Raw genomic sequence first — 13,116 nt, forward strand, 5'->3', positions numbered from 1 at the left:
GTGCAGGCTCAGCGGCCATGGCTCACAGGCCCAGCCGCTCCGCGGCACGTGGGATCCTCCCAGACTGGGGAACGAACCCGTGTCCACTGCATCAGCAGGCGAACTCTCAACCACTGTGCCACCAGGGAAGCCCCAATTTTGTTTCTTTTTATGGCTAATATTCCATTGTATGTATGTACCACATCTTCTTTATCGATTTATCTGTCAATGGGCATTTAGGTTGCTTCCATGACCTGGCTATTTTAAATTGTGCTGCAATGAACATTGGGGTGCATATATCTTTTTGAATTATGGTTTTCTCTGGGTAGATGCCCAGTAGTGGGATGTTGGGTCATATGGTAATTCTATTTTTAGTTTTTTAAGGAACCTCCATACTGCTCTCCATAGTGGCTGTATCAGTTTACATTCCCATCAACAGTGCAAGAGGGTTCCCTTTTCTCCAAACCCTCTCCAGCATGTTTGTAGATTTTCTGATGATGCCCATTCTAACTGGTGTGAGATGATACCTCACTGTAGTTTTGATTTGCATTTCTCTAATAATTAGTGACATTGAGCAGCTTTTCATGTGCTTCTTGGCCATCTGTATGTCTTTTTTTTTTTTTTTTTCAGGGAAAAGAAAGTAGAGTTTATTGGTGGGCATGGGTAGGGAGGGGGCGTGCTAAGCCTATCACGAGTGCAGGGCCCGCCATTTGTCCAGGGGGCCACGATTAGGGATGTACTTGACCCCACAGCCATCTGGAATGAGCTGCTTTTCTGCCACCATGTTTTCAAATTCATCTGCATTAAACTTAGTAAATCCCCGCTTCTTGGAGATGTGGATCTTCTGGTGGCCAGGGAACTTGGACTTGGCCCTGCGGAGGGCCTCAATCACATGCTCCTTGTTCTGCAGCTTGGTGCGGATGGACATTATGACCTGGCCAATGTGGACCCTGGCCACTGTGCCCTGGGGCTTTCCAAAGGCACCACGCATACCTGTCTGGAGCCTACATTGGGGAACAGCATGCCAGTCATTAATGTCCACTGGAAAGGGCTGTCTCCAAGGTCCCTTAGGGCAACCCACACAGGCAACAGGCTGCATACACTACCGAGGAGGCTGCTGTTTGCAGCCATTGTGCACCAGGCCCCTGTATGTCTTCTTTGGAGAAATGTCTATTTAGGTCTTCTGCCCATTTTTGGATGGGGTTGTTTGTTTTTTTAATATTGAGCTGCATGAGCTGTTTATGTATTTTGGAGATTAATCCTGTTTGCCAATAAATTATATGCCAATAAAATGGACAACCTAGAAGAAATGGACAAATTCTTAGGCTTATAGCAACCAGAAGCTGAGTATATGAGGGAATAAAGTTCTGTTGTTTCAAGCTACTAGGTTTATAGTAATTTGTTATGGCCATCCTAGGAAACTAACGCAGATATTTATCATTCCAATTTCTCTTCCTTAATTTGTAAAGTTCCAGATTTCACTCTGTTATCATTTTCCTTTTACCTGAAAAAAAATTATCATTTATTTTAAAGGCAGTAAATTCTCTTCATTTTCCTTCACCTAAAAAAAAAAAAGATTTGAAGTAAACACCATTGTAATAGACAAAAAGTAACTACCTTTTTTTTTTTAAAGCAAACTAGTAACTACTCTATATATATATATAAATATATATATATTTTTTGGTACGCGGGCCTCTCACTGTTGTGGCCTCTCCCATTTGCGGAGCACAGGCTCCAGACGCGCAGGCTCAGCGGCCATGGCTCATGGGCCCAGCCGCTCCGCGGCACGTGGGATACTCCCGGACCGGGGCACGAACCCGCGTCCCCTGCATCGGCAGGCGGACTCCCAACCACTGCGTCACCAGGGAAGCCCATAACTACCATATTTTTCTTAGCAAAATTATTTATTGGTGAATTATCAGAAACTTTCCTATTCATGACAGGAACAAAGGTAAAGATGTTTTTTAATCATGATTACTGCTTAACGTTTTACTGGACATGGTAGCTGATGCAAAAATACCAATAGGAAGGGAGGGAGAGAAGGAAGTAGGAAAGCAAGGAAGAAAGAAAGGAGAAGAGGGAGGGGATTAAAGAGGGAGGTGAAAAAAGAGGGAGAAAAGAAAAGGAAGAAAATAAATTTAAGAATTAAAAATTAAGGGCTTCCCTGGTGGCGCAGTGGTTGAGAGTCTGCCTGCCGATGCAGGGGACACGGGTTCGTGCCCCGGTCCGGGAAGATCCCACATGCCGCGGAGCGGCTAGGCCCGTGAGCCACGGCCGCTGAGCCTGCGCATCCGGAGCCTGTGCTCCGCAATGGGAGAGGCCGCAACAGTGAGAGGCCCGCGTACCGCAAAAAAAAAAAAAAAATTAAGAGTCCAAAATATCCCTATTTTCAAATGATCCAAATGCTCACTTTGAAAATTGAAGAGAATCAGTTGAAAATCCACTAAAACTAATAAGCAAGCTAAGTAAGGAGAGAGACACAAGAACAACGTTGGAAAGCAATAACATTTTGATACGTTAACAATAACCAATTAGAAAACATGAAGAAAGAATCTTATTCAGAATAATAGCAAAACCCACAATGTATGCAAGACTAAACCAAAGATCCATGTGATTAAAACTATAACAATTCAAATACATAAAAGAAAAACAAAATAACTGTAAAGAAATACTATATTCCTTAGATGCAAAGACTCAATATTGAGGATATCAGTACTACCCTTAAGTTATTCTTAGAAATTCAATGCTCTCCAGTGAATTTTCAAAAGTGAAAACCCGTCATTCTGAATCTAAGGTTTATACAAAAGAAAAATTGTATGATATTGGCTAAGAAATTTTAGTCTTCTAGCTGAGGCCCCAGACATCAAGGGGCTAAAACAAATCATTCCCACTGTAGCCTGTCCAGATTCCTGTGCCACAGAAAGCAAGAGAAACATTATATTTTATATTTATATATCTTATGTGCAAATTTATTTTGAAAAAAGAATACTACCCACATCATTTCATATCCTATTCATATCACAGATACCTTTCCCTGTTAATAGATGCCTCAGTACAGCCTAATTGTTAATGGTTTTCTTTATTGTATATTTTACCATAATATAACAAACCTTTACTTTTGAACATATGGGATGCTGCAAACTTTTTCCTATAGAATCATCATTCTAAAGCACATATATGTGCACAAAATTTTATCTGTATCTTTAAATGTTTTGGTCTAATTTTTGTTTTTCTTCAGTATGCGGGCCTCTCACTGTTGTGGTCTCTCCCGTTGCGGAGCACAGGCTGCGGACGCGCAGGCTCAGTGGCCGTGGCTCACGGGCGCAGCCGCTTCGCCGCATGTGGGTTCTTCCCGGACCAGGGCACGAACCCGCGTCCCCTGCATCGGCAGGCGGACTCTCAACCACTGCGCCACCAGCGAAGCCCTTGGCCTAATTTTTAAATCTTTATTTCCTGGGGAGAAATTGTCACTAGTTAAAAATAATGGTATTAGCATCAGCCCAATAAACGTCTATTTAATAGAGTAATATTGAAAACAAGGTTGGATCTGTGCCCTTAAGAAACTCAGCTATAAGAGAGGCGGCAAGACAGGAGAATAAATACGGATTGTACACTGGATTCCAATATATTGTACATATACTGTGTACTTGATATGTGAATGACCTCATTCTCTATTTTGCAAATGCAATAATTATACAGAAAAACTGATTGTTCCCTTTTATTCACTGGAGAGGATTTATTACCAGTGACCCAAAGTGAAGGCTTCTAATTAAAGAGATTTCATTAGCAGAAAATATATTTTGGGTCCTTCGCTAGTGTCATGATGTAAAGGGATTATATGTTTTGTCATAACAAATAAGTACACTGGATTATAGATAGACTTTTACATTGTTAATGCATAAAATTCACAACCCTACAATATGTTACTCATTACTATTAATTTTCACTCCAAATTAATGTGGGGCTTTCTAGTATTTGAATGCACCTGACTTGGGTACAGGCTCTGAATTAAACAGGAAGCTGAAAATCATGTATAAGAAATACACGAATACGTGCAAGAAGCAAGAACTAAAAAAAGGAGAGTCCATTACACATCGATATCTTGAATATCTTGAATATCAGTGTATACATGACTCATGTATGGGTGGAAATGGTGTGGGTTATCCACGGACTTGCACAGCGAGGAGGCTCCCTAACATCACTGGCTTCACACAGGCGTTTCCACGTTGTGCAGCAACAACTTGAGTGGGACTTCACGGCTCTGTCTATCCATAATACTTGACAAAAGCCCTAAAAGGTACTTAAAGTCATAATGGCACTTCCTATACTGTTTGAAGAAACTGTGCAACAAGGCAGTTAAGATTTAATCTTGGGTGAATGGGACGCCAAAGAATTAGGCAGCGAACTAGGCCGCGGAGAGGGAAGCGGAAGCCTAGCGTGGTCCTGTGAATCGGCGGCCAACAGGCGACGGCCTCAGAACGTACGCAGAAATTCCCGGCCCTGCGCGCTGACCCAAAGACCTAGCTTTTCTTCGACTAGATAGCGGCCGGGAAACAACAGTCTTTTATCCACTCCACGGACGTCTGGATGTCTTTTCGGTGCCGGACACCGATTACAAACAGAGAAGTGGGGAGTCCGACAAAGAACCCTGGTTTAAAGTATCCCGGCGGGCGGCGCTGGTAAGCAAAAGCCGGAAGAGATGCCGTGACCACTCTCCAATAAGCCGAATCCTCTCTTCTGCTGCCTCTCGCAGCCGTCGGCACCGGCTGTGCTCTGGGCCCACTCTGGGTCGCAGCGCTGGGCTGTAGCGAAGTGTCCGCAGAGAGGCGTTACTGCCCAGCGCCTGCCGCGACCCCGGCGACCGCGGGTCGACCCCGGGCCGGAAGTGACGGAACTGCTCTGAGCACTTCCGGAGCTGCTGAGACGGCTTCGCCGGAGGAAGCAGCGCGGGCCTTCACCGGGGTTGGCCCGCCGCCTCCGCCGCCGCCGCGCCTGGACCCGGTTCTTCTGGCCCGGCCCGACCCGGTCTGGCCCGCCCGGGCTCAGCGGCCGCGGGGCCACGGCTCCCGGTAAGTGCGCGGTGCGAGTCTAGGCCTTGTTTACCCCGGCGGGCCGGGGGAGGGGGTGGGCTCTCAGCGCGCCTCCCTAGCTCGGCCAGGGCTCCGCCTTCGTCGCTGCCCGCGAGGTCCCGGCGCCCTTGGCAGCTCTTAAACTGTTTCAGCGCACTCCGCCACCCGCCGAGGGGCGGCTGAAGGCTGAGGCCAGGGCGAACCGGCGCCTGGCGTCTCTCCGTTATTCCTACTCTCGCCGCCTGCTCAGCTCGCAGTGAGGTTGGAGGCCAGCGCCTCTGACCGACTGGCGCCGGCGCATCTGGGCCCTCCCGGCTGGGCGCGCCGGCAGACGCGCTGCCTTCGGGGCTCCCCACTCGAGTCATCGTTGGGAGCTCTAGCAGTGCCGCCCGCGCGGTTAGTTAATGCCCGTTGGTGAAGGGTCCCGCAGCGCGTGGGCTCCGTGTCCTCGCGGATATGCCGGCGCCTCGGACGGGACAGGCGGCCCAGGAGCTGCGTTGACGTCTCGCCCGACGCTGCTGTGCTAGCGGCGGCAGAGGCGACCGTGTTCTGGGATGACTTCACCTCAGTACTGATTGTTACCCTGTCCCATAGAACTTTCTGCCACAATGGTCATATTCTGTATCTTTGCTGTTAAGTAGGGTAGCCACTGTCCACACGTGGACATTGAGCGTTTGACTTACGGCTCTTTCAACTGAAAAAGCAAATGTTAAATTTAATTTTTAAGTTAAGTTAAATTTAAATAACCACATGTGGTTAGTGGCTACCGTATTAGACAGGGTTCATATTTTTGTATCAAGTAATTTTCTTCGGACTTGTAGACTTAGTAACTGACCCTACAGTGCTAAATATTTCGTCTGGAGTAAACGTTGTCAGACCCACCAAAAAGTCTGTGTTTTGTTCTTGTCATCTTTAAATTGAGAAGTCTTCCGTTTGAATTCTTTAGCCCAGGGTGGGTGGCAGGTCTTCTGAACACGTGACTTTGACTGGGGGAAGGGGGAGGAGTAATTGCGGTTACTCCTTTTCTGTTTGGGATGTGAGGATAATATTTAATATCCAAAGGAAATCAAAGCGTTATCATCAGTTCTGTTAATAAAGTAATAACATATTGGCCACTTTAAACAATGTTAGCACTCTTTCAAATAGAATAGGGGTATTTAACTTGGAAAAGATTAAAAATTAAGGTTTTATTTAAATTTGGACCTAGAACACCCAGTAAGTATGAAATGACATTCTCCTTTTTGGAAGGCAGCCTGAAGTTTTCCCCTGTTTCTTGAATATTTAGTTGGTGAGAAGGCCATGGGCAACCTGTAAGCCCAAATCCTGGAGAAAAAATCTAGAGAAAGTGAAAACGGTGCTTTTTTTTTTTTTTTTGCGGTACGCGGGCACAGCTCCGGACGCGCAGGCTCAGCGGCCATGGCTCACGGGCCCAGCCGCTCTGTGGCATGTGGGATCTTCCCGGACTGGGGCACGAACCCGTGTCCCCTGCATCGGCAGGCGGACTCTCAACCACTGCGCCACCAGGGAAGCCCAAAACGGTGCTTTTTTTGTTGTGATTCTGGAGGTAGCTTTGTGGATAGTATTAGGCTCTCTGGGAGGGTGATGGGGCGTTATGAGTCCTCATAGGCCCTGGATCTGGTGAAAGTATTATGCTGGACTCTACTGGTTGGCAGCAGTGTGGTCCTGGGCAAGTTGCTTAATCTTTTTGAACTCTAGTTTCCTCATTTGTAAGAAGGGGATGATAGCCACTTTGTAGGATTATAAACATTTAATGAGAATGAGTCTGACCTGAAATTGGCTCTCATTAAATGAAAGCTATTATTGGTAGTGATATTTTGTAGATGGGAGCAATTTTTATAATGCTCTTTATGCAGATTTGCCTAATAAGCAGTATCGTACATAAAAATGCAGATAAAAGAAAACAATAAAAAAATCAGTTATTCGTCACCTATTTTGGAAATCATCCTCCATAATCATTGTTTGGACTTTGATTTTCATTTAGTTTAAATTTGCCTGTTTGTGTTTGAAGTATTTCTTTGAAAGTTATAAGCTCTGGTTTTCCAAGAAACTCAAAAGGATAAAGAAATGGACATAAAATTTCTAATTAAGTAAGTAAATAGTACTTATTTAGTCTTGGATAGTGGGATCTGCATTTCTGAGAAAGTCAGGTAGCCCTTGAGCATGTCAGAAGAGAGGTGGAAAATGGGTGTTAATATTGCCTAGTGGGCATTCTACTGGAGACATTTTTTTTGTCTTTTTTTGAGCCCAAACCACTGGACCACCAGGGAATTCCCTCTGTTTTCTCTCTATCTCTCTCCTTTTTTGTTTTGTTTTGTTTTTTGTTTTCTTTTCTTTTGGGGACTTTTTTATTTGAAAATATTTTTTTCATGAATAAAGTGAGATCTGAAATATTGGCAGTATTCTGTAAGTGTTAGTGGAGATGACTTCATGGCAAAAGTCCAGTTTAAGTCAATTATGATTTGGTTTGTCAACCTCTATGTAACATTTAAAATTGAAATTGTGGTAGTTAATTTAGGAAATCTTAACAATAAGAGTGAGGTGGTGCCCAACATTGTAAATCAACTGTACTCCAATAAAAATTTAAAAAAAAAAGTGAGGTGTGGTGGGCTTTCAAACTGAGGGAGGGAACTGGGTATCCATTTCTCTCACCAGTACCCCAGGTTAAATTATTGTTAGCTGTTTATTTATTTAAGTCTGTTTATTTATTTATTTATTTATGGCTGTGTTGGGTCTTCATTGCTGTACGCAAGCTTTTCTCTAGTTGCCGTGAGCAGGGGCTACTCTTCGTTGCGGTACATGGGCTTCTCATTGCAGTGGCTTCTCTTGTTGCGGAGCACGGGCTCTAGGCACGTGAGCCTCAGCAGTTGTGGCACGCGGGCTCAGTAGCTGTGGCATGTGGGCTCTAGGGTGCAGACTCAGTAGTTATGGTGCTCGGGCTTAGTTGTTCCTTGGCGTGTGGGATCTTCCTGGACCAGGGATTGAACCTGTGTCCCCTTCATTGGCAGGTGGATTCTTAACCACTGTGCCACCAGGGAAGTCCCACTGTTTACTTTCAATACTTTCTTTTTTTAGAAGGCCATGTAACTCTTGTCAGTATATAATTATGACATATAGATTTCTGTGGGACTTATAAGAAAACAATTTCTGGTCCCTTGCTGCTTGTCCTTTTAAATGTTTTTACTTTTTAAAAAATAAATTTGCAAACTCAGGGTACCAATTTTAAAATATATAAATAGAACTATCTCTTTTCATTTTAGATGGAAATTATATAGACTATTTGGATGACATCTTCCTGAAAGATCTTCAGGAATTACAGGTATTTTTAATTTAATTTAAAGATTAATTTTTTCTCCTAAAGGAAAAATACCATAGTTAAGTTCAGTTGTGATGAGGTGGTTCTAGCATACAAAACAATTTTGTTAAAAGTTAAACTGCAAGTATTACATTACTGCCCTCTCATTAATGTGACTTATTTTTTAATTTGAGCATTTATAGGTAACACATCAGAGGTAGATTCACTGATTTTTTTTTTTTTTTTTTTTTTTTTTTTTTTTTTTTTGCGGTACCCAGGCCTCTCACTGTTGTGGCCTCTCCTGTTGCGGAGCACAGGCTCTGGACGCGCAAGCTCAGCGGCCATGGCTCACGGGCCCAGCCGCTCCGCGGCACGTGGGATCTTCCTGGACTGGGGCACGAACTCGTGTCCCCTGCATTGGCAAGCGGACTCTCAACCACTGCGCCACCAGGGAAGCCCTGATATTTTTATAATATCATTAAAATGTGGCTCTATAATCCCTTAGACTGGTTACATATTCAGCACACATTGATTTTTAATCTTTGTTTTAATTTTTTTTTTTTTTTTGGAGAGATTATGTACTTCAAATAGGTTTTAAATTTACTTTAGTATTTGATCCAGATTTGGTTATGTAAATTATTTACATACTATTCAATCCAAATGCTCTTGCATTTTAAGGTCCTATTATTTTTAGATTTAAATCACTATTTGATACTGTTCCTTGGAAATGATCACTTGAAATAGTTCTTGTGCCAAGAAGTTAATGGGTATTTGCCAAAGTCCTCTCTGAGAAGAAGTTAAGACTTGTGACTGTTTTGCTTTCTCAACTAGTATTCTCTTTTCATTTATATGTAATTGAGTAACATTTTGATCTGTGAGGATTTTTCAGTAGCTGGTTACATTTGATCTCTTGTTTCTTTACCCTAAGTAGATTCTAGCCTTGATCCTGCTAAGGCAGAATATCTATAGTTTTCCTTCACTATTGGGTCAGTTTCTTTGCTTCTTAAGTACCTCTTTTAAAAGATTAGTAGAACCCTTTAAAATGGAAAAATCAGTTAACTTTGCAGACTAGAGGAGGATGTTGAAGAGCTATGTGGTTTTTATTTTTTCTTTACTATGCACCTTTTTTTCCATTTATCTGAGAGTGATGTCTGTAAAACAATGGTATTCTTTCCCTAGATATTAGGGAAAGAACTGTGTCCCTATTTATGTACTGTGTCACCACTCAGTGGAGCATAATTAGCTAAGAGATTTTAAACTTTGGTTGTTTAGCTTTTAGGATGCTTCTTCTGTGGGCAGCCAGCTGTGGGAATGTACTCCTCTCTTAAGGACCGTGGCAGGAAGGACAAATCTATGGGACTTTAACTCCTTGACATAGAGCAGATAGCCTTACTCTTTCATGCCAGACCCTTCATGTGAAGTTACCATTGTTAACTGCTTCTGCCCCTCCAGGAAAGGGTTTCCCTTTGAAAGGCCTGGGCATAGAGATGGTGGTGAAGTTTCTTGTATGAGGGGAGAGTTGGAATAGGCCACAGAGGGGATAGGACCGGGGCTATGCCATTTTGATTCTTGAATGGTTTCTGTTACAGCTTCTCATAGTGAAAGTAAGTAACACTTATTTTTTTCTTTTCTTCCTTTAGAAGACAAAAACACTAATGCATTTGAGAAAGTGGTAAAGTTTGTGGGGAGGGGAAAAAACTGCTTTCCTGATCTGCAACTCATCTGGATGTTAAGATGTCTGTGGACATGAATAGCCAGGGGTCTGACAGCAATGAAGAGGACTATGACCCGAATTGTGAGGAAGAGGAAGAGGATGAGGACCCTGGGGACATAGAGGACTATTATGTGGGCGTAGCCAGCGATGTGGAGCAGCAGGGGGCCGATGCCTTTGATCCTGAGGAGTACCAGTTCACCTGCTTGACCTACAAGGAGTCCGAGGGTGCTCTCAATGAGCACATGACCAGCTTAGCCTCTGTCTTAAAGGTGAGCAGCGTTGTCAATTCCCAAGTATAATTCCTGCAATTAAATCTAAATATGAGCTGTTGCTAATGTCTCCTTCAGACTGATCAAATGGCCTGTAGCTTGAAACCAAATATAACTGTATGTTGCATCATCTGGACGCATTTGATGCATTTACTTTGTTTGCTAATATGTGCACATCGAAGGTCCTCAGCTTCCCAGACTACTAGGAATTAGAAAGGAAGGGTGGGGTGGATTCAGGAAAAATAGACCAGAAGTACATAGAAAGCAGAACTGCATAGATTAACACTTGTTTCAGAAAGTCTTATGAAACTTTATGAGGTAAGATAGGATAAGCATCAGAATCACCATCTTCAACACACCAGTGTGTGGGTGACTGATAAATGTCTTAAGAGAGGTACCTAGATATCCTGGTTTGCTGTGAATAATCAGTGCTTCTGGGCTAATGAGCTCATTTGTTTCGTATACTGATGACTAATGTCTGATGTTGAAAGAGATTTTAGCAATAATTAAGAATAAAGCAAGTTCTCATAGCTTGTATTTCATTGATTTTGGGGGGTGTTAAATTGAAATTTTAAGTAATTAACAAAATTGGTTATTCTAGCAAGCACCTTATTTTTAACACTTAAACTAGCATACTTTTCAATATCTTGCACCTCAGGCCAGTTACTGTCCTCACTATGTACCTTTTGTACTATGTAATATTACACTGGTACATAGCATAGCCACATAGAACACCATGTACTGTGAATGTGAATATTATTATAGTCATTTAGACAATTTCCCAGCATGTTTCTTTCTCCTCTAACATTGGCCATTATGTGAAAGTGGGGAAATTTCTCCTACTTTACTATTTTCCCTGACCTTCCTTTCAGGAACTGTTACATGGATTTTGTTGTTTGCTAAAATTGAAGATCAAGAGCACATTGGAATGAATTCAACCAAATAATTTTCATGTTGGTATTTAAATGGAAATAACTAAGGTGTGCCATGGGTCATTACTATAAAAGTTGCTTTATCTACTAGTTCAGGCAATTTTTTTTTCCAGGTGATCGGCAAAGGCTAACTAATACCTTGGATTTGGACACTCAGGGCTTTATTAGCAACTAGCTGAAAGCTAAAGCTTTTTGTGTGACTCACTCCTAGAAGTGTGCACATTTCCTCTCTTGTGCTCAGCATAAAACTCTGAAGAATGGAGACCCGTTGGAACCTCTGGGTTTGGGATTTCTCCACCATAACGATAACAAAGCTGCTGGGACCTCTGCTTTCCAAGGGCATTTCCCTGGTAGAAAAGAGGCATCAGATCCTTTCCTTCCTCGTTATTCACACCTCTCCCTATCTGGTCAACTAGTTTCTTTTACTTTAACCATATTATACATAGTCTTGGTATTCAAAATTACAAAAAAAATTGTCAGGTGTGTGGTTCTGGACGGTATCAATTGACTAAGTTCATCAGGATGTTCCCATCTATGCATAGGAATTCTCAGTTTGTCCAGCCCCTTGCGCTGACTTCCTGACCTGCTAGAGTGGGGCACAGCTGAGGGGCACAGGCCCTTTCCTCCTTTTTTTTTTTTTTTTTTAATTGTAGTAAAATCCATAAAATTTACCATTTTGCGTCCTTCCTTTTTATTAGGCTGTCATATTGTCGGCCCCCTGGAAAGCCTTTCCTTCATCTCCTCACCTTTTAGTACCCTCAGGGCTCCTTCAGAGTCTACCTTGTGATTTCCCTGAGTGAGCCTCCTCAAGACCCTTTAGAACACAGTGGTTGTTTCTTTTGGTCCCAGTGTCCAAATGTTACAGCCCATGTTTATTACATCGTATAGTGTAGTCTTCTGACTGCTTCATGTTGTTTTACCTTTTCACATGTTTTTGCATGTTCTCTCCAACTAGATTGTTACTTCCTGGAGGGCAGAAACTACATTTTACCTTCTCTCTCCCATCATCGCTATCATAGTGTTTCATCCATAATAGGTATTGAATAATTTTGAGATACTTGTGGATTTTGTCAATTTTTGATGATGTAGCTGATGCTATTGGTGTGAGCTAGATTTCCTAGTCCCTGCTATATATTCTCTACTGTCGTAAAAGGGCATTATTCTGTCCCTCAAGATCATGAAGAGTAGAACAAAAAGAACTTGGAACAGAGATGAATGAACAAAGAGAGATGGAAGAAAGTTGAAACCCCAGGAAAGGGTTAAAGAGAAAATGAAGCAAAGAGGAAAATAATCCATGAAATTTTAGATGATGGTAGAAGTAGAAGATGGATTTTTTTCCCTCCCTCACTGAGGAGCATGTTAACACCATTTCCTTTCTGGGGCTGGATGGCAAACGTCCTGGCTCGTTTGGTGGCTTGGCTGCACATAAAGGGGCTCAGTGGTGTTTTAAGTGGTTCAGGAATTTGACCAAAGACAACAGGCAGAAATGGCTTGGTTAAGAGTAAGGGAGAAGGAATCACACATAATCTTCCTCTCTCAGGCTGGCTAAAAACTAGCATTGGTTTTATTTTTGTGTTTAAAATTTTTTTGAGACGAGGAAATAATTTAAGTGCTGAGTTTACAGAATGGTGTTCACAGGTGCTTTGGCTACTCTCACTCCCCTGTTGCATGTGTCTCTGAGAATGGAGCTCAGTAGTCATCACCCAGGTCAGTACTGATTTCCCTCATTGGTCATGGTGCTGTTTGCACAACTCTGTGACTTATTGAGATATTTAATTCTTTCATATGATTTAGGTGTTATTCAGCTAGTAGGAAGTGTGATATGTACGTGGTTTAAAAT

The 13,116-nt window shown here is 42.7% G+C and overlaps 3 protein-coding genes and 1 pseudogene across 6 annotated transcripts in view; 1 reads left to right on the forward strand and 3 right to left on the reverse strand.

Moving 5' to 3' along the window:
* Positions 1–652: 652 nt before the first annotated feature.
* Positions 653–1,093, reverse strand: LOC113615796 (60S ribosomal protein L10-like). The gene has a single exon (XM_027098609.1). It carries the CDS (start codon positions 1,076–1,078, stop codon positions 668–670), a length of 411 nt encoding a protein of 136 aa, XP_026954410.1. The 5' UTR covers positions 1,079–1,093; the 3' UTR covers positions 653–667.
* Positions 1,029–1,170, reverse strand: LOC113615869 (uncharacterized; annotated as a pseudogene).
* A 3,036-nt stretch (positions 1,171–4,206) lies between these two features.
* The window catches only part of ARIH2 (ariadne RBR E3 ubiquitin protein ligase 2), a 47,762-nt gene continuing 38,852 nt past the window's right edge, over positions 4,207–13,116 (forward strand). For 2 of the 4 annotated variants that reach the window (XM_027098720.1, XM_027098719.1), the window contains exons 1-3: positions 4,933–5,048; positions 8,327–8,385; positions 10,002–10,344. Coding sequence is in view for 3 of the 4 variants with exons in the window: in XM_027098719.1 (XP_026954520.1) it covers positions 10,096–10,344 (249 nt within the window). In the remaining variant the exon portion in view is untranslated. Of the gene's footprint in view, positions 5,049–8,326; positions 8,386–10,001; positions 10,345–13,116 lie in introns of all 4 variants that reach the window. The other 2 variants (XM_027098717.1, XM_027098718.1) reach the window with 2 other exon arrangements.
* LOC113615814 (ARIH2 opposite strand lncRNA) lies at positions 4,412–6,458 on the reverse strand. The gene is given in 5 exon segments (XM_027098655.1): positions 4,412–4,540; positions 4,542–4,627; positions 4,823–4,931; positions 4,933–5,097; positions 5,099–6,458. Coding segments are annotated over 5 exon segments (804 nt in total). The 5' UTR covers positions 5,414–6,458.

This window comes from Aethalodelphis obliquidens, unplaced genomic scaffold (genome assembly GCF_003676395.1).
Source record: "Aethalodelphis obliquidens isolate GAN/ISIS:26980383/991018 unplaced genomic scaffold, ASM367639v1 scaffold125, whole genome shotgun sequence".
Lineage (NCBI taxonomy): Eukaryota > Metazoa > Chordata > Mammalia > Artiodactyla > Delphinidae > Aethalodelphis > Aethalodelphis obliquidens.